General features: G+C 35.2%; 1 protein-coding gene across 1 annotated transcript in view; it reads right to left on the minus strand.

Moving 5' to 3' along the window:
- Positions 1-15,834: 15,834 nt before the first annotated feature.
- The window catches only part of LOC129228382 (synaptogyrin-1-like), a 30,840-nt gene continuing 26,347 nt past the window's right edge, over positions 15,835-20,327 (minus strand). Inside the window, exon 4 of the mRNA XM_054863059.1 lies at positions 15,835-16,542. Within this exon, the coding sequence (XP_054719034.1) occupies positions 16,324-16,542 (219 nt within the window). The 3' untranslated portion in view covers positions 15,835-16,323. The remainder of the gene's footprint in view (positions 16,543-20,327) is intronic.

Below are 20,327 nucleotides of genomic sequence, written 5' to 3' on the forward strand. Positions count from 1 at the left end.
TGTTTATGTTATCTTCCAGTCTTTGCTCCAACTCTTTTTCTGAGTCCGTACCAAATACTTAAATTTACGCCTTGCCTTACAATACTGGAGCCTATTTGCACTGTGATCAGTTTCCTTAAACTGACGAAAAGCCACTTGCTTATAATTTAGAGCTTCTTTAATCTCCCTGAAGAACCACATGGGGCAAATTTTAGTACCAACACCTTTTCTCCTAAATGGAACATAATCCCCAACCGTTTTTGCCAGTTTCTCCCTTAAATTCCGTCCAAAGCTAATCTACGTTGCTATTTTCCAATCGTGACGAAAAAACCTCTTTCAAACTCTGCCTAAGTGCAACAAAATCAGTGTTTTAGAAATCGGGCGCAGGCATAAAATTTTTAACTTTGTATACATCAAATTCAATCCAGAACCTAATGCTGTTATAATCACTATCTCCAACATGATCTCCTACACACAACCCCTGAACAGAACTTCCTACGTCACAGAAAACTAGAACAAAAATCGCCTCCTCTCGAGTCCCCAGAGTTACAACTTATATAAGAAACAGTCACCAATTACTTTTAAAAATTCTTCTTCTCTGCTATTACTGGGATCAAAAATATTTCAATCAATACCCGGAAAATTGAAGTCCCCCATTATGATGACGGATCCCTTACTGGACACGTCACAAATGATATGAAGCATCTGTTCATCTTGTCCCTGGCTTGAATTAGGTGGCCTATAAATGTTTCCAAACACAATTTTTTGCCCTTATTGCTCATTAACTCCAGCCAAACCATATCAATATCAGTAGGTTTATCATTTATGACCAATTCATTGCAAATGAAATTTTCTCTAACATAAAATAAAACCCCACCACCTCTTTTGCCTACTCTATCTTGTCTGAACAAATTATGCCCAGCAATATGTAATAAATCTACATCAAATTCGGTAGCCCATGTCTGTAATTCCAATAACATCCAACTTCTCATCTATAACTATGCTTTTCAATTCTTCCATCTTGTTCTTAATGCTGCGAGCATTGGTATAGTAAACTGTAAGCATGCCCAAATAGCTTTTATTTAACACTCTGAAATTTCCTAAATCACAATTGTTAAAATTACTACTCTTGTTCGACACTCTATTTCCATTTCTAGCAATACCTAAAAATTTTTCTTCCTCTCGATACCTGATGCTGGAACCATGCCACCCATTCAAACTTTGTTTTTTTACTTCGAAACTTCTAAAATCAAACCACTTACCATTTTGACCCCTGTAGAGTTCAGATGCAGGCCATCCCTAGCAATCCAATCCCGTTTACAATGACTCCATACATCAATGAACCTGAAAATTTGGAAATTAATTTAAGTAGCAGGTTCATACACCTAGCACGTTGATTTAGTCAGCTCTTATGCACTCCATACCTGGGAAGCAAACCAACTACTTGGACATTGGTCGAATAGTTGTTAGCTTTGGCCAACATGGACTCCCATTCCTTTGAAAAATCCTCATTTTTACTGTGACCTACATCATTTGTTCCCACCCACAAAAAGTAACCATATCTTCCTTATTTAATACCCCGTTCTTTTCAGCAACCTTATTAACGTCTTTCACCCGAGGCCCTGGTAAACAACACCTAACCACCTTACGCTTAACTCTCCCAACTGTATTACCCACCTCCCTTACCATCGAGACCCCCAAAATTACAACCTTAGTTTCCCAGTCTGGCTCCTTATTTGAAACTTCCCCTTTATTTCTAGAATATTTACAGTACCCTCAACAACTGACCCACAACCTAATGCTAACTGGGCTTCCAAAGTTAGCATCTTAACTCTTAAGTCTGAGAGTTCAGTACATTTAGTGCAAATATAATAGTGCTCTAAAAGCAGACTCATCCTCCCCCTTATATAGGCAGAACATATGACATAAGTCACAAGAGATCCACCTGTTCCCCCCTCCCACTCTTAAACTCTTTCATAATACATATAACACTCATTTCTACTCAGTGGCGGATGCAGACGATTCTGCCGTGAGGGGCGATTGGGCATCGTTATTGGAGGCGGGAGGGGGGGGGGGGGGTGCAAAATGAAAATAAAATTGAAAAAGGTTTTAAGAAATAAAGCATGATGTTTTTTTTTTTTTTTTGAACAATGTTTTCGTTTAGAGAGTTTGAATGAAAATTATAAGTGTTTCGAGTACCACACACACACACACACACACACACACACACACACACAAAAAATTGAATTTTGACATCCTGAATTCAAATTAATTTTTTTCGCAATCACGAGTGTGTTTGTATGTTGTATGTGTTTTGTGCATGTGTGTGTGCGTGCGAGTGTGTATGTGTGATGTGTGTATGTATTCGTGTGAGTGTGTAGGATATGGACACATCCTGGAGACGGTTTCCGCTATAATAGCAACACCAGGAGGGGGCGGTCGACGGTGGTGCTGCACTGGGAGGCGGGGGGAAAATAAAATCATAGGAATTCAAAACAGTCAAGTGAGAACAATAATCAATGTGATTGCTCAAAAAAAATTGAAAAATTAAAAACTAATTTGAATTCTGACATCTGGAATTCAAATTATGTTTTTCGCAATCACGAGTGTGTGTGTATGTAGGCGTGTGTGTTTGTGTGTGTGTGCAGGCATAAGTATGTGTATGTGTAATTCATGTGCACCCGTTTAGTTTTGTAGCAATGTTATGAAAAAGCAGAAAAACCTGTGTGCTTTCAGCAACTTTTTACAAGAGCCAGTTTTTCTTGTTTTTAGGAAGTGTGGGTCAAAGGGTCAATGGCTTTTGCCAATGACCCTTTATAAGGAGCGCTTTTTTCGTAGCGCGGTTTGTGTGTGTGTGTGTGTTTATGTATGCGTGTGTGAGTAGGATATGGACGCAACCTGGAGATGGTTTTCGCTAGAGCAGCAGCATCGGGTGGGGCCGGTCGACGTGGTGCTGCAGAGGAAGGCGAAGGCGGGGGGGGGGGAGAATAAAATCATAGGAATTCAAAACAGTCAAATGAGAACAATAAGCAATGTGATTGCTCAAAAAAAAAAAAAAAATCTACTATCTGGATCCATTATTCAAATTAAACCCTTCAACTTTTGATTATTTTGAGGACTAGTGAACTATTTTCAGTAGCCATTTAGTTCCTCAATATTGTACTTTTTTCCTTATAAAAGAAATGTTGCAGTGTCAAGATATTAATTTAATAATCTTTCTCTGACTATTGGACAGCAACGTAAAGGGACCGCCCAGAATCCCACATCCGATTCCCCATTCGAAAAAGTTTCAGACTATTTGGTGGTTAATAAGAAAAAGGGAGGCTTGGAGGTCCCCCCCCCCCGGAAAGTTTTTGAAATATAAGGGTATATTTTCGAAAACACAATTGTTTGCTACCTTTGATATCTTGAAGAGAGAGGATATGAGAATCAGGAATTCTCCCCAATCGCTCTTTGATATTAGAGCTTAAAAATGCAATTTTAAATATCTTTAGTGATGTTAAAAACGAAGGGGTTCGGGGGCCTTCCCCCTGAAAAAATTTCGGAATTGAAGACCTAAAAACCCAATTGTAGGCCACCTTGGTGACGTAGCAGAAGATATGGGGTTCATAATTTTTTCGATGCAGGAGTTCCAAAAAAGGCTGTTTTAGCCAATCTTTGAATGATATTTTATGATGAGAATAAAAAGATATGGGGACTCTTCCCCGGAAAATTTAAACTCATTCTTTATTAATAACACGTATTACACAAATAATTCAACAAAATAATTTAGACAAAGGAAAAATTTTAAAATCCGGACGTTCTGTCCAGGCTGCTCAGAAAACTGGACGTTATGTCCTATTGTCCAAAAATGTGGACTTTCAGTCCGTGGACCTTCTGTTCGTCGGGCGTTATGTCTGTTGGATGTTCTGTCCCTAGGATGTTTGGTCCCCCGGACGTTTTGGACCGGATCGTTTATAGACGTTTTGGATCTGGACGTTCTGTCCGGCTCCTGCCGTGAATGTCGGACGTTTTATGACGTAGAGAGAAGGAACAAGGTTTGTAACTTTCCACTGGAAATTGTTCGAAATTGGAGCCTTGACATTCGATGGTTGGCCATCTTTGGTAGCTTTACGGGAAAAGATGCGGTCAAGAGCAATACCTCTCCTTCAAGTTTTTGATATTGAAGCTTCAAAAACGTAATGTTAGTGGATCTTCATTGATGTTAGGGGAAAGGCTCGGGATCGGGGACTCTCCCCCGGAATTTTTTTAGGAATTAAAGTTCTCAAAACGTAGTTGAAGGCCCTCATTAACGACATTTTCGAAAACGTTTTCGATTCCCCCGATTTTCTCGAAATTTAAGCTCTAAAAAATTTAAAATTTTGGCGATCTTCGATAACATTGGTGAGACGGGGTTGAAGGACTGTCCCCTGGAAAATTTTGGGAATTTAAGTCGTAAAAATACATTTGTAGGTGAATTTTTGTGTCGTGTTGGGTTAAGGGGGAGAGTTTGGTGACCTTTTCCGGGAATTTTTTCGAATTTACAAACCTCTTTAGGGGGGGGGGGGCGATCGCCCCCCGCCTGTGTATCCGCCACTGTTTATACTCAGTGAACACTCAAAAGATACACCAGAATGATAAAAGTGCAAAAGAAATATAGAATTATACTACAAACAGCAAATATAGCAGTAAATCCGTAATCGTGTGTGTGTGTGTGTGTATCTAATTTGAATTCTGACATTTTGAATTCAAATTATGTTTTTCGCAATCACGAGTTGCGACAGAACCCTACTCATTGCCAGCTATTGTTTCTAGAAATGACTCCTGTCTTTCCAAGCCTGCTCCTCCTCCTGGGCGGTTACGTGTGTGTGTGTAAAGACGAGTACGTCTGTAGAGGTGCGTGCGTATGCAGGATATGGACGCCACCACCTAGGAGGAGGGGATTCCGGTGGACAGTGCTGCTAGTGGAGGCTAGGACCAGAGGAGCAGCTCCTGTATGGGCCGGTGCTGCAGAGGTCCCTGGTCCATTCTGAAAAAGGAACCGGACATCAAGGCTGGTCAAATGAAAACAATAAGCAATCGTGATTGCTTTGAAAAAAAAAAAAAGAAGAAGAAGAAAGAATAATAGTAAGATCTGAATGTCGGTCACGAATTCAGATTATACTCTGGCGAATTTATGCTGCTGTTCCATTTACAAGATCATGCTACCAGGCTCGTCATTTGGACGATTGGGGGGGGGGGAGGTTTAAAACAGAATGAAATCATGCATTTTGATGTTTTTCCGCTATAAAATGCATTGAGCTTTTTCCATTTGCCCCTCCCCCCTTACGGAAAAATTTGAATTGACGGACCTGCATGTTATAGAGTTGTTTGCATTTGATATGACTATGCAAAGGATGAAACGAAATCCTATACACAGGCACCTTTAGAATTCTGTGTTATGAAACCCATTAAAGTTTTTGATGATTTTCGTATCTAAAATAAATACAGAGCGCGCTATAAAATCTGTATTTTCCCTTTTATTATTTCCTCATTAAAACAAAACTGTGGTAACAAAAATTTACCATTCAATTAGCGATACATTTGTTGAAACGGACAATTCTGAGATAATATTGATTGGTAGCTACCTAAGTTGCTAAGCAACCAGTAACCTTGTTCTTGACCTAGTAAACGGAGAGGAACGCCGTCTTTCGTTTTCTTTTTTTTTTCTTTCATTCATTCAGAAATTGTGCGTGTGTTGTTAAGAATTCAGAAGCATTTGCTCGTGTGCAATAGAATGAACATATTGGATTTGAATAAATGATAACTAGTAATTAAGACAGTATTTGGGATAGAAATAAACGCAAAAGAATTGTTTAGAATAGTGCTCTATCCCCAAAGTGAACTTTTTGGAATTTGTATGATTTTATCGCGGAATAAAACGAGTTTCTGACACAGGAAAGGAGCATTATTGACACGAGCACTCCTGACCAGAGAACCACATGAATTATGTGATAATGAAAATATAAAATAGGTAGCGATCGAAAGAGCAAAGGGAAACACTTTTTAACGCATTCGTTATTTGCCCTCGTCTCCCTGTTATCGATATGTGTAAGGCGATATATGTGTGTCTGCTGAAATTTTCAGAAGGGTAGCCACATTTAAAGACTTAGCAAGGAATGGAAGGTACCATGCGACAGGACATCCTCCATTTCTCACCGAAACTGGCTAAATTTGGCTACTTTTCTAAAAGTTATGGCAGATATTTCTATCTCATTTTCCGATAAATGGGAGACAAAGGCAAACAATTTATGCGTGCGAAACATGTTTTACTGTGCTCTTTCGATTGCTACTTTTCATTATTTTTAAATTACCGTATGGTTCCTATTGAGATCCTCCATTGCAATAACTAGTAAAACGGCTAGTATAGAGTCAACAAAGTTGTTGTACAAGTGTCAAAACATTAGTTCTTTTCTTTAAATTATGCAAATTCATTAAAAACAATGAAAGTAGGTCAAAATGACTTGTGCAGCGGGAGCCTCTAATCAAAGTTAGTAGCTGAGCAGTGTTGCCAGATTGGGGGAAATTTCCCCATTTTGGGGAAATCTGGTGCTCTCTGGGGAAATTTTGGGGAAATGGGTTTCGAGGGGAATTCTTTGGGGAAAACATATTTTTTTCGTATTTAAATTCGCGTGTTGACATCTGGTAGTTATATTGTTTGCATCAAACAGCGTTGGTTTAGCGAGCTTTGCTTAACTTTATGGAATTTGCTTTTCGCATTATCTTTTCTTTACTAATAATAAAGCAGTAAGTCTCTCTGTCCGGAGGATGTCTGTAGGATGTCTGTGACGCGCATAGCGCTTAAACCGTTCGGCCGATTTTCATGAAATTTGGCACAAAGTTAGTATGTAGCATGGGGGTGTGCACCTCGAAGCGATTTTTCGAAAATTCGATGTGGTTCTTTTTTTATTCAAATTTTAAGAAAAAAAACTATCATAAATTACGAAATTATCATAACGTGGAATCGTAACATGGGCACAAGCCAATTGGCGAGATACGAAATTATCATAACGTGGAACTGTAACGTCGGTACAAGCCAATTGGCGAGAAAATTCACCATACATCATTTGTAAATATACAAGCGAACCAAAAGACCTTTAATTTTTCTATTACGGGCGAAGCCGTGCGGGTGCCACTAGTTAGTAATAATAAAGCTGAAATTTTCTCTGTCAGGATCTCTGTGACGTGCATAGCGCCTAGACCGTTCGGCCGATTTTCATGAAATTTGGCACAAAGTTAGTTTGTAGCATGGGGGAGTGCATCTCGAAGCGATTTTTTCGAAAATTCGATGTGGTTCTTTTTCTATTACAATTTTAAGAACAAAATTATCATAAGATGGACGAGTAAATTACGAAATTATCACAACCTGGAACCGTAACATGGGTATAAGCCAATTGGCGTGAAAATTCACCATACATTATTTGTAAATATAAACAGGCAAACCAAAAGATCTTTTAATTTTTCTATTACGGGCAAAGCCGTGCGGGTACCACTAGTGTGTAATATTATGCTTCGGAATACGCATTAATAGTTCTGCATGAGTAACTAGTTGATACGTGAAACAGGCAAAAATAAGTGTGATGAAGAATGTTCTTAGACAAATATATACAAAAATCATAGTTTAAATGTACATACAGAAGCAGAGTAAGTAAATGCGAGTAGAAAATAATATTAGGTTATTTCTTATCTCTCGGTTAGGCGCTTGTATTTATGAGTAGTGGCACCCGCACGGCTTTGCCCGTAGTAGGTAACTAAAAAGGTATTTTGGTTCTCGTGTATATTTAAATAATGCATGCTGAATTTCTCGCCTATCGGTTTGCCCACGTCACGGTTCCGCATTATGATAGCTTGGTAATTTAGTCGACCATCTTATGATAATTTTGCTCCGAAAAATGTTCTTAAAATTGGAATAAAAAATGAACAAAATCGAATTTTCGAAAAATCGCTTAAAGGTGCACACCCCGGTGCTACAAACTAATTCTTTGCCAAATTTCATGAAAATCGATCGAACGGTCTAGGTGCTATGCGCGTCACAGAGATCCTGACAGAGAGAGAGAGAGATCCGGACAGATAGACTTTCAGCTTTATTATTAGTAAATGTAAAAAAAGATAAAGATAAAGAAGACAAAAAAAAAAAAAAAAAAGCAAAAATGGGAAGAAAAAAAAAGTTGGAGAATTTTATAAGAAAATTTGGCTATTTGGGGAAAAAAAAATTTTTTCAAGAGACAAAAATACCAGAGGAAGTCGACTCATTTTATGAAAATATTAGTGGAAAAAGAATTTTTGAATTTGGGGAATTTTGATAGAAAATATCGCTTTTTGGAGAAAAGTTGGACGGGAATTGGGGAAATCTGGATTTGACCATCTGACAACACTGCAACTGAGAGACTGAAGCAGAGAAATATAAAAAAAAAATTGGACTGAGACAAAACATTTGTTGTTGAATAAACACACATAAAAAGGTTTTCAGAAAAACTGTTGTAAAAATTATATCTGCACATCTGGGAGCAACTGTTTTCCTGAACAATTGTTTTCTTATTCCAGGAAAAGTGAAAACTACAACCGCTCAAATCAAAAAGTCAACTTATCAATGCACCAGTTTTCTCTGAAGTGTCAGATATAACTAGCATGCCAAATTTTGATGAGTTTCTTAAAAACTTTATTCAGAATCAAATTTGTGTCAAGTTTTAAAATATTATTTTTACTAAGCTACCTTATATTATGTTAAGTGCTGAAAGTAAGCGAAGTCAACTCTATTGTCAACGTTTTACCTTCATACTTGCAAAATTATTAAGATATGTATTAGAAGTATAATAAATCGGGATGCCAGGGTCAAGTGGAATTAATAAGGAATTTTGATTGCTTTAAGAAATCGTAAAATTGCAATATTGGCCAGAGCCAGATCATGCTGAAGTGATGCTAAGGTCTTGATAAAATTTGGTTAACAGGAAATAGCACATTTTGAAAATAGAAGTTGCAAAAGAAAAGAAAATACCGTATTTTGGTGCCCAGGTCCACAGGAACCTGAGTCAATCAAGCCCTGATAGGCACTTTTCTCCGCACGCACCCCACCACTTAGTTGTAAGCTTTGGGTTCCACCGTCCGGGGGACCGCATAGCGGGCCCCCCCGCATGGCTGGATGAGAGGGTCAATAGTCGTCTGGGCTATGGACATTCTCGTGCTTATTGCGCAGGGGAAGGTCCCCGTGCTGGGGGTCAACCCAGCTGGGAGTTTACCCCTTAATGTGTGAACCTTGCTTACCATGAGATACGGGATATCGCCCTGTAACTCTTTGGCCCTGAAAGGTACTAGCACTAAATTTGGCGTATCCTCTTACGAAAATTTCTGCGAGAAGGGCAGTTTTTGGTAGGTCACAACAGTGGTCTCACATCAAGGTGCCCGATCAGGTTGTTATTTTAACTGCAGAACTGAGTGGAAACTAAGAAAAGCGGAACATAAAAGAGAGGGTAGTGTATCAATTTAAAAAAAAAAGAAAGAAAAATTAATTTGAATTTTGACATCTTAAATTCAAATTGTGTTTTTCGCAATCACAAGTGTATGTATGTAGACTTGTGTGTTTGTGTGTGGGGGGTATGTGTGTAGGGGGTATGTGTATGTGGGCATGTGTGTTTGTGTCTGTGTGCTGGCATAAGTGTGTGGGTAGGTGTGTATGAATGTGTGTGCGTGGGGGTGGGGTATGTGTATGCGTGTGTTGGCATATGTGTTTGTGTCTGTGTGCAGGCATGAATGTGTGGGTAGTTGTCTGTATGTGTGTGTTCATGTTCTTGTGTGTGTGTATGTGCTGGTGTCTGTATGTATGTGTATGTGTGCGTGTGTGTATAGTTGTGTATCTATGCGCCTGTGTGTAGGACATGGATGCGACCTGGAGGCGGCTTTTGCTATAGGAGCAGCATCGTGAGGAGCCGGTCGATGGTGATGGTGCGGACGGTGGCGGTGGGAAAATAAAATGATAGGACATCAAAACAGTCAAGTGAGAACAATAAGCAATCGTGATTGCTCAAAAAACAAACAAACAATTTTTTGAACTTGAGCAGAAATAATATGGAAAAATTTCTTAATAAATGCACTAGTAACAACTCTTCCTCCATTTGTTCGGATCTAGTATCTTCAACTTTAACTACTTTTTCAGTAAAATCAGGTTCATTTTTTCTTTGGGTAGAAAAATTGAACCGCACCATGACTAACTTTAGCTGGTGAGAAAAATTTATTTTATCTAATGGTTTGTTGGCACTGTCAGTTTCAATGAGATGATATCTGCCTCCTGCTCCGTTTTTCCTTATTCCAGACTGATGAGTTCATAACAAGGACAGAGCTGTAGCCTCTGGATGGTATAACCGTGCTGTTGGTACATTGCATAACCTGTTTAATTCTTTAGCATTTGAGAGTAAACGTCATGTAAAAAGACATTTGTTACAACTTAGGTACCAAATAAAATTAGGGGTGCAAAAATGTAATATACTTCCAAAAAGCATACAAAAGATCTCAACACTTTTGATAGAACTTTATTTTCTGACTAGATATGATACATCACAGTGGTTTGGCTAAGTACAATGACTAAGCAAAATCAATTTGAAGCTACATGAAAGATCAAAACTTCAGATTGAGTACACCATGCACTAAAACATCATACACCTAAAATAATAAATACAGAAGAATTCCAAAAGAAAAGCACGAACCAAACATGTCAAAAATGGATCATGTCCACAAGAAATGAGTATGAGTACAATGCAATAGTGTAGGCATTGGAGGAGAGAACTCATGAGGCAGGAAAAAGCTGGCTTTTCGTAAACATGTGACATACGCCTAGGCATAAAAATAGGATTTTTCCTTTTTAATGTTTCGCAATGTCGAAATTTTCCATTTCACATACAAGACATATGAAGAACACAATTTTAATAATAGTAAAAATTCAATCAAACTAATCATCAGTGATATTACATATGCCAAAGTCCATTACTTAAATGTCAAGTTTAATTTTAAAAATATGTCTATATGCTTGTGGATTTATCGTTGCTGAGACAAGCTTACAAAACATATTTTGGAAAAAAAAGGGATTATTTTCTGTATACTAAAAGCCTCAGGAAAGAGACAACACAAAATCATAAATTTTCTACCACTAATAAATTAGAATGCTATTTTTTTTTTCAAAAATTAGAATTTATGAAGGTAAAAAAAAGACTAATATAAATCAGCTCACTAACAAATGTCTGCTTAAATGAAACATTATTATAGCTGGTAGAAGTAATTGCCTACTGGTTATATTTGTATTATGCTCATGCACTAAAAAAAAGTACAGGAGCTCTTCAGAGATTATTTTTACACAAATAGCTTAAATTCCATCAAATGGGGAAAAAAAAAAAAAAAAAAAAAAACCGAGCTGAGCTCTAGCACGAATTAAGCCCTGGTTATACTTAAAATTGAAACTAAAAATAGTTTGCTGTTTTTCCCTGAGATCAAATCTTTATGGAAAACAAACATCTCTACCAAAATTTGAGATTGATTTAGGTCACATGGAATATGCACTCTAATGCAGTTTGAAAGTTATGATGGAATACAAAAAATACATTTTGAGATAAAGGCATATAATAAATAATGTACTTTTCAATTATGACAAAATTTTTCAAAGACAATTATTTAAAATACATGACACCAGCCATCAGTACAAAGAAATGTAGCTGTTAAATGATGAATAGAAATAAGTACATCAGTCAAGCATGATCACTATTTCTTATAGTCCTGACAATAAAACACAAAGACATAATTTATTTAAACTTCATAACACATATAGTTGATTTTGACTGCAATTTACAAGAGAAAGACGAAGTTTTTATTAATATGTAAAATATCCATTAAACAATTAAAAGTACATTTCATAAAGATACATTTAACAGAAAAACTTGTGATGCATAACATAACTATTAAAACTATAACTATTTGGAGATATTATCTACAAAATATTCAGCTCTAACACAATATTCCAGGGCAAAAGTATTACATAATTTTATTCCAACATTAGTAACAAAGCTAAAAGATCTCATTGTCAAAAAAAAAAAAAAAAAAAGACTGATTAATGAGTATAAAAAGCATGGTCATTAGAATTTCAATCTACAGTTGGTAGACGAAAAAATTTCTTATAAAGCAAACAATGTTACAATTTCTATGTAATTGATATACACTTAAACACAATACTCAAGAATTTCAACACTATAATTCATTTTATCAAAAATTATTTTTTGAGTAAATTTTCAAAGATAAATGCTTAGGTGATAATTCTTTAGTGACTTGTATTGTAGAAAGTGCACTACATTAATACAGACAATGACACTTTAGTGAAATAAGATTTCCATTTAAAATTACTGACATTATGACTCAAAACAAATTTTTCATTTTATTATATACATTAAAATGTGAAATTTGAACAATCTAGATACATGATATTTTTTTTTAATTAAGAGCTAAAAAAAATCATCCTACACTACAAGTCAAAACCTTTTATTAAAAATATCATTTCCACAATATTTCAAAATGCTATGCAAATGCACTTTTCAGTAATTTATTGATTACATTAAGGGTAAAAGTATTTAGCAAATTTAGTTTATAGTAAGCATTAAATAACTGAAATTAAACAGTAATATTTAGTCACAAAAAGTCAATCTTTCACATTTAACATAGTAAAAAACAACATTTTTCTGATTACAAAAATGCATTCACTACAAATTAACATAACATTTTTAAAAATGTTAATTTAGAGCTAATAAAATAATTAACAAAATAAAAATGCAATGAAAAATAGCATTTAATGAAATACAGATCAACACTTAGATCTTTACACATAAAAATTTTTTTTTAAAAAAAGAAGGAAAAAGGGTGCTATTAAAAGCAATAAGTACGGCAAAATATTAACTTTACACAGTTTGCTCTTTTATGCTTGAAAAAATAACAAAGTAAGTCACATATGTAATTTCACCGAAATAAATGCATTTTTCCATATAAATGCTATGCATCTGCTGCAAGCATGGAATGTTAACATGGGCAGCACATATTAAGGTATATCAAGAAGCACATGCAATTATACATGTTCATGTATTTCAGATAAAACATTTACTGTAATCTTCTGCACTGTATAACTTCTAGCTACACCTATTTGCATATTACAAATTTAATTGCTACATTTGCTTTATTTTGCTTTTACTTAAGATTTTATATAGATGGACAATTGCGGTAGAAACATGTACTAATATATAGCACACAAATTTGGTTATGCAACGGGAAAGGTGATGGGAAAATAATATATGTAACCACTTAGATGCTTAGTCAGTTTTAACTTCTTTTACAATGCTACAAAATGTTTTTTCTTTTCAAATTCAAATTTAAAATTACTACTAAAAAAGGTGAAAAGATAAATGGTCCCGATTATTAGGAAAATCATTAATACACAAAATCCTTACACATGAAGATTTTCTTTCGTTCTTTACGTTTTTTTTTGAATACTATATTTCTTCATTATTAATATTTAAAAACAACAATTCATTAATTTGTGTTACCAGTCTCACATATTTATATCTAATTCAGAGCATTGTTTATAGGTATCAAGAAATAAATTATACTATATAAGATTTTCTGGTTCCAACAAAGAGATATAAGCACCATTATTTTAATCATTTTTAAAAAATTCACTATAAAAATTACATCCGTCGGTAAAATTAAACATGGAAAACCTACTCACGGTGAATTTCTTCAAAATGTATGCAACTAAAATTGTGCTTGCTTCTTTTTAAGTTACAAAAAAAAAAAAAAGTGAAACTTGAAATTGTAATAAACCATTCTATCTTTGATCTTTCACTTTAAGTCAGAAATTTACAATAACACCACGCACTTATGTATTTATAACTTTATCAAAATTATTTTACTTTGTTTTACAATCACTTTAAGCCTAAGTTAAAATTAGGTTCCACAATGGAGATGGCAAAAAGCTCAGAAAAGAAAATGACAAATCAAACCCCCTAAGTGGTTACAAGATACAAGATGGTTAATATATCATAGGTTGAGCAAAAGTGTAAATATTCAATGACTTAAAACCATTAGTTCTGTAACAGAGATGGATACACAGATTGATACAGTACATGCACATTAAAAGTAAATTTTCTATTGTACTTTTATCTGATATAGTAGTTCTGCAGGACAGAGACATTGTAGGGTTGCCTATCGATGCCAAAGAGTTGAACATTTCTATTTGCTAGAATTTTCCTACGTTAACCTATTTCTCTCACTATAATGTAAAGAATATTTATCCATATATGCTAGGAATGTGAACATGTCACAGAAAAATTATATTAAAAATAGTCGATCATTTCGGAAGAAAATAATTTTCATTCAAAAGCAAAGACTTGGCGATTGGGAGACAACATTTTAATGACTGCAGAGCAATGCATTTTTCAACTTTCCCCAGATATTTTGCATGGCATTGTGCAATGGAGCTTGACTTAGTAAAAACCCATCAGCACTTTCACTCATGGTATAGTAGACCATTGAAAATACTCAAACCAGGCATTTAATAAAGATGAATTCAAATAACGGAAAATAATCTTTCAATGCCTCAAAGGAATATCATGAAAAAAATATTAAAACGTAAATAAACAAATAAAGTATGCACAAAATGGAATCATTTGATGTTTTCAATTTCTTAACAACAATGAGTATAATATACAGGAGGCAATGGACACATTTTTTACTTTATGTGAAGCAGTTTATTATGATTTTTCAACAACAATTCAAATTTCAAACTAATTAAAAAAGTGTATTTCCCTTTAAATGCTCACACATAAATATTTGCAGTAAAACAAGACAGATTTTAAGGATTACAGGATTTATATTTTTCCTCTTAAAATCTAGGTCCAAATAAGCTAAATCCTTTCGAAGCATGTTTATGTAGTAAATTGTCCCTGCATTAAAAAAATAAATATATGACCCTTAATTACTAGAAAACAAGAAAAAAAATACAATGTTTTAAAAAACTACACAAAACTGGCAAAATATTTCAAATGGAATAAATTACTTGAACATTAAAAAAATTCAGACATTTTTTAAGCAAAATATAATAAATAATAGCAAACAAAATGCAAGCCTCAGATTTTAGTACAGATAAAATAAATGCTTCTAATATCGATTGATATCTTATATTTCCATTGAAAATTGAAGGACATACATGAAATTTCAACACAGAAAGGACAATTTACAATTTATAAAAATTAGTTCGTTCATTTAACACAATTTGAAGACAATACAATAAACAGTGCAACAACACATATCAATACATAAATTCATTGTTAAATATAATCTCCAAACTGTTTGTATACATGAATGTATAATAAAAACATACAAGAAAGCTGGCAACAGAGACTAAAAAAATAAAATAAAATGACAAGTGGAGTACAATAGTGTATAATACTGAAATAGGAAAGCTTTTTTTTTTATAAAAAGAACTTAGTTAAACAGAAAATTTTAAAGCTGAATTGATTTCAAAAAATTTAATTTTCATACATCTGAATGTTATAAATGCAATACATTAATGTACATAGTTTAAATTTATGTACTAAAAGGAAATATCATATACTGAATACATGAATTGAGTCCAGCCATTCATTACTTTCCCACTGAGAATTCAAAAAAAAAGGGGGGGGGGGGGGGTGCAAACATGAACCTTTTATAATTTTGCTTCTTCCAAGACATGTAATTTTAAGATTAGGTAACTCATGATCAATGATGTTTGTAAATTAATTTTACATTTAAAGACAGCTATGTACTTTCAAACACTGGTTCAAAATTGAAACTCATTTGAATGTTATACAATGCTCAATTTATTTTTAAAAGTATAAATTATTCAGGAAGGAAACTGCTTTGATCAATGTAATAAGAATTCAAACCAAAACAAACAGTTTCTTGCAACAAATGTGCTTCCAAAATACAACCATACCTCATGGAATGAATATGTGTAAACAGTAAAAGATAAAAGTGGGAGGGAAGGGAAAGCTCCATTGCCAGCTTTGTGCAAGTGGACACAACTGCCAAACACTTTATATGACAGGAATAACTCCATTTTCTAAATCGTTGGGCAACCCAGCATGCTAATACCACACAACTTGTCAAAAAGGATCGAAAAACTTTTGTCGCCGGCCCAAGGAGTACAGTAGTAATATAACAATGCACAATCACTGTACATAAACATGTGGAGCTCTCTAATCCTTCTTTTCACCTACAAAAATGACTCAACAAGTAGATTATATGTATTAGCAGTGGAATTTCACATTAATAAGCCTGCTGTTGGAACCCGGGTCCACCTGGCGCCATGTCCTTTTGGCTCGAGAAGGGTGGCTCCTGATAACCCTCGTTCATTTCGGGTCCATCGGGGTAACTTGTGTAAGGGGCGCCCCCTGGCATGCCTGCCTCACCCTCGAAACCACTGGTCATGAATGCAGTGTCTGCACCCTGACGATAGCGTTGGTATGCAAAGAAAATGCAACCGGCCTATGAAAGAGAAAAACATTTTAGGATGTGTAAAAAAGTAAAATTAATGAGGATACTTGTGTCGAAGAGAGGAACAACAAATTAAGAAAGAGATTTAAGTCAGCAGTAGGTAACTTTTTTTTAAATCCTCAGGTCATACACAAGGCAATTGCACTTGGGCCACAGCAATGAAATTAGTGAAGGTAAGTGGCGTACACAAGGGTGGGTTCAGGGGGTCCAGACCCCTCCCATCGCCCTTGAGTTTTTTTGATTAAATGTAATCCTATGTTTATAAAGTATAAAATAATTGCAAGCAGAGGTAACAATGATTTCAGATTTAAGAAAGAAAAAAATAAAATTCATTTCCTCTTTCTTCCTCTGCAAAATCAACCTGTATGTGAACATAAATTGTTCTATAATGATGATTTTGCTTCTCTGTTTTTATTTTTAATTATGAGAGAAGTAAAAGCATTTATTCTTGTGCATTCTGGTATTTTAATTAAGTATTTGTTATTAAAATAAATTCATTTTATTAATTAATGCTAACTAATTATTCAATAATTTTTGTAAATGTTTTTTGTTCCCGACAATCAATAAATACAAAAGAATATGTTTGGATGCGTGTTGGAGTTTGATATGAGAATGGTGGACTTTTGATCCTGACCCCCCCTCCCCCCTTCCATTGAAAAATTCCTGTGCGAAACCTGTGAAGATTAATATGTGCAACAATCAAACTATTCTTTAGTAATACTCCTTAACTTGTCTGACACACGTTTTCCACGATTAAGCAAATCTAAAATTGTTTTCAAAAAGGAAAGAATTGCTCTATTAACGTCCATTTATGCGAAAAGAAGTTTACACCATGACACAAAATAGTTTAACTGCTTTTATGTGCTATGACAGACTCACCGACATAGGCTAGGAATGTTTACAGGGAGCCATCACTAAAAATTTTTCGTGTTGACTAGTGGTTTTCAACCTCGGAGATCTGGCTCTTCCACGGGAAGATGGGTTGCATATTTAAAAGGTAAGTAATAATTAATAGAACTCAGTGAGTGCTGAGAGCAAAAATGTATACGAAACAATCAGTTAGAATTCAGACAAAGAATTACAAAAAATTACAAAACTCATCAGCGTGGAATAGGAATATAGGGTGTTACCTTACTGAAAATACTATGCCTTGCCTTCAATTTTCGAGTTGAACCGAACCATTGTTTTCGTCATTCGTCTGGTCTGTGCTAATTTTGTATTAGCTACCAGTTTGTTTGGCTATTTCGGCTCCCTTAAGAGGTTTTCCACCTCCAGCTCAGTCCCTTCCTATTCTGGGCTGATGAGTGCTAATAAGCACGAAACTGCAGTCCTGGGATGGAATCGACTGAGCTGGCGGTGTATTTTATGTATTTCTGCATTAGCCCTGGCTATAGGGCAGTAAATTACTGATCATATTTTTAGTAATATTGATGCTCACTAGTGGCAATTTATGGCTTTTTCAAGGGAATAAAGGCGGTGAAAGCGATAGATGTCAGTCATCCCTTTGTGAGGGCCATGGGTCCAAAAAGGTTAGGAACTACTAGGCAAGACTTTATATTTGTAGACAACAGCTGAACGTTCTGAAGATAAAAGTTTGAAACCCTGTTAAGATGCAAAGATTGCTCATTTCAAAATAACACAGATGCGGTAATTAATGAGAAGGGAGAAACAATCAATTTAGAGGCTATCTCTGGGTTCTTATTCAATAGTTGAAAACAGTGTTTCAACTTCAGCCTAGCCGTGGTACAGGATTAACAATTTTATACACACAACAACCAAAAAAAGAAAGACAGGAAAGAGAGGGGAAGAGAGTGAAAATTTATTGAAAAGTGAAAAATGACAAAACCTAAAAAAATTGCAGATTACAGAGGAATGTTATACCTAACTTTTTCAATTTCATTTGAATTGACGAAAAAAAATAAATCATTTTCATGTTTGGTATTTTTTATGGCAATGATAGCATAGATGATGGAAAACTTCCTTACTTTAACTAAAGTGCTACTTGCTCAAAAACATTCACATTTTCCTGTCCAATTCATTTAGGAGCTTTAACTTTCAGCACAAAGAGCATTAACCTGTTTGGGACAAATGACGCAAATCTGCGTCAGCGGCAGCTGCTCCTCCCATACGAACGACACTACGCTCCTCCCAACAAACGGCATATGCTACTCAAAAATCCAAATGACACACATTTGCGTTTTGGTTTTGGAACGAAATGTTTACTATCAGATGAGTTACTTATTCATGTTCTGTTCAAATGATTGGTCTCAAATATTAGTATTTCTCTCTCTGGCATCAGAATGGGGGTTCGTCAAGTGCCTGTGATTTACTGGATTTTGTGAGAGAAAACATAAAGATGTGCTAACAAGTGAAAAGGGAAATGCATACGGGTCATTTCACATCAATTCGCCTAATGCCATGTGCCGAAATGTCTCAGATTTTGTCCATTGTTTTTTTACAAACAGCTATCTATGAGAAAACCCCAAATTAATTTTAGATTTTTTGAATAAAAATTATGCTTTGGAGAATTTTTTCAAAAATTTTATTTTTGATCATTTTTTGAAGTCACCGTTTTGGCATGAATTCAGAAAATCTCTCTAATTTCTTAACTTTTCAACCAGTTAAGCTGAATTTGGTATCAATTTCAAGCTAATATTTTTCTCCTTAGTGGGAACTAGGGGTGCTACATCGATGTCGATGTTTTGGAAACATCGATGTTTTACTTTCAATGTTTTTGGCCCACCAATGTTTTGGTTTCAATGTTTTTTTGATGTTGATGTTTTTGCATTTTAATTGAAAATTATCATAAAAGTTGCTCCAATTTTCTCGCTTGGTAATTAAGTTTACTTATGGAGTTCCCAAAAAAAAAACATTTTTTTGCACCCATTTTAGAAGATCAATTTTTCTGTGTAGAGAATGATTTTTGGGAAGATCACTACAAGATAGTAGAAGATTAACTAGAGAATGAGAAAGTGGTCAAAGCTATTGGAAGAACCTGGTAGTCTGGTGCCAGAACTTGCAATCTATTTTAAAGCTCCAGTTCTTAAACTAAAAGAAAATCCTATACCTTACTACAGTGAAAATTATAACTTTAAAAATTCAAAGCTGGTAAGAGTTGCTTTAACCCGGGAGAACTCGCATCGGGCCTCTCAGGCCCGGTCATTACAAAACTACGCTGCCAAAAATCACCCTTTCAACGGAAATGAATGAGGTCCACATTAGCTGCGTTCGAGGTGACCTACATACTGACCACATGCTTTTCAGGAATGTACATTTCCCCTTTTCCCCATAAAATTCCGGTTCGGGCCTCAGAGGCCCGGAGCAAGCGCTCATGCTTTTCATTTCAGATTGTGAACGTAAAGGAAAAGGTTGTGAAATGCATCGCTATTTAAGCTATAAAGATGAAATGAAGAGGTTGCAGATCTTGTTGGTTGAGGTTTCAACTGATGAGAACTCCTTTAATGAAGATGGTGAAGAAGAAGTTGACACAGAACAGTAAAGCGATCATCAATATGCTCATGATCGCTTTACTGTTCAGTCTGAGCCAGTATGCTCAGATCATGCTTAGAAGAAGATTTAGATTCATGCATCATAAAACTTTCTTAAACCTTACTTTTTAAAACATATTTTAGAGGCTGTTTATCTATTTATAATTCAGTGTTGAAAACACACTTTTTTTTTCTATTTTGTGAACTTAATTTACAGAAATAACCACTCCGGGCCTACGGAGCCCCCCCCCGCGAGCTTTCGTGTGATGAAAAGAGCCGCGAGTTCTC

Source organism: Uloborus diversus, chromosome 8 (assembly GCF_026930045.1).
Source record: "Uloborus diversus isolate 005 chromosome 8, Udiv.v.3.1, whole genome shotgun sequence".
In the NCBI taxonomy this organism is placed as follows: domain Eukaryota; kingdom Metazoa; phylum Arthropoda; class Arachnida; order Araneae; family Uloboridae; genus Uloborus; species Uloborus diversus.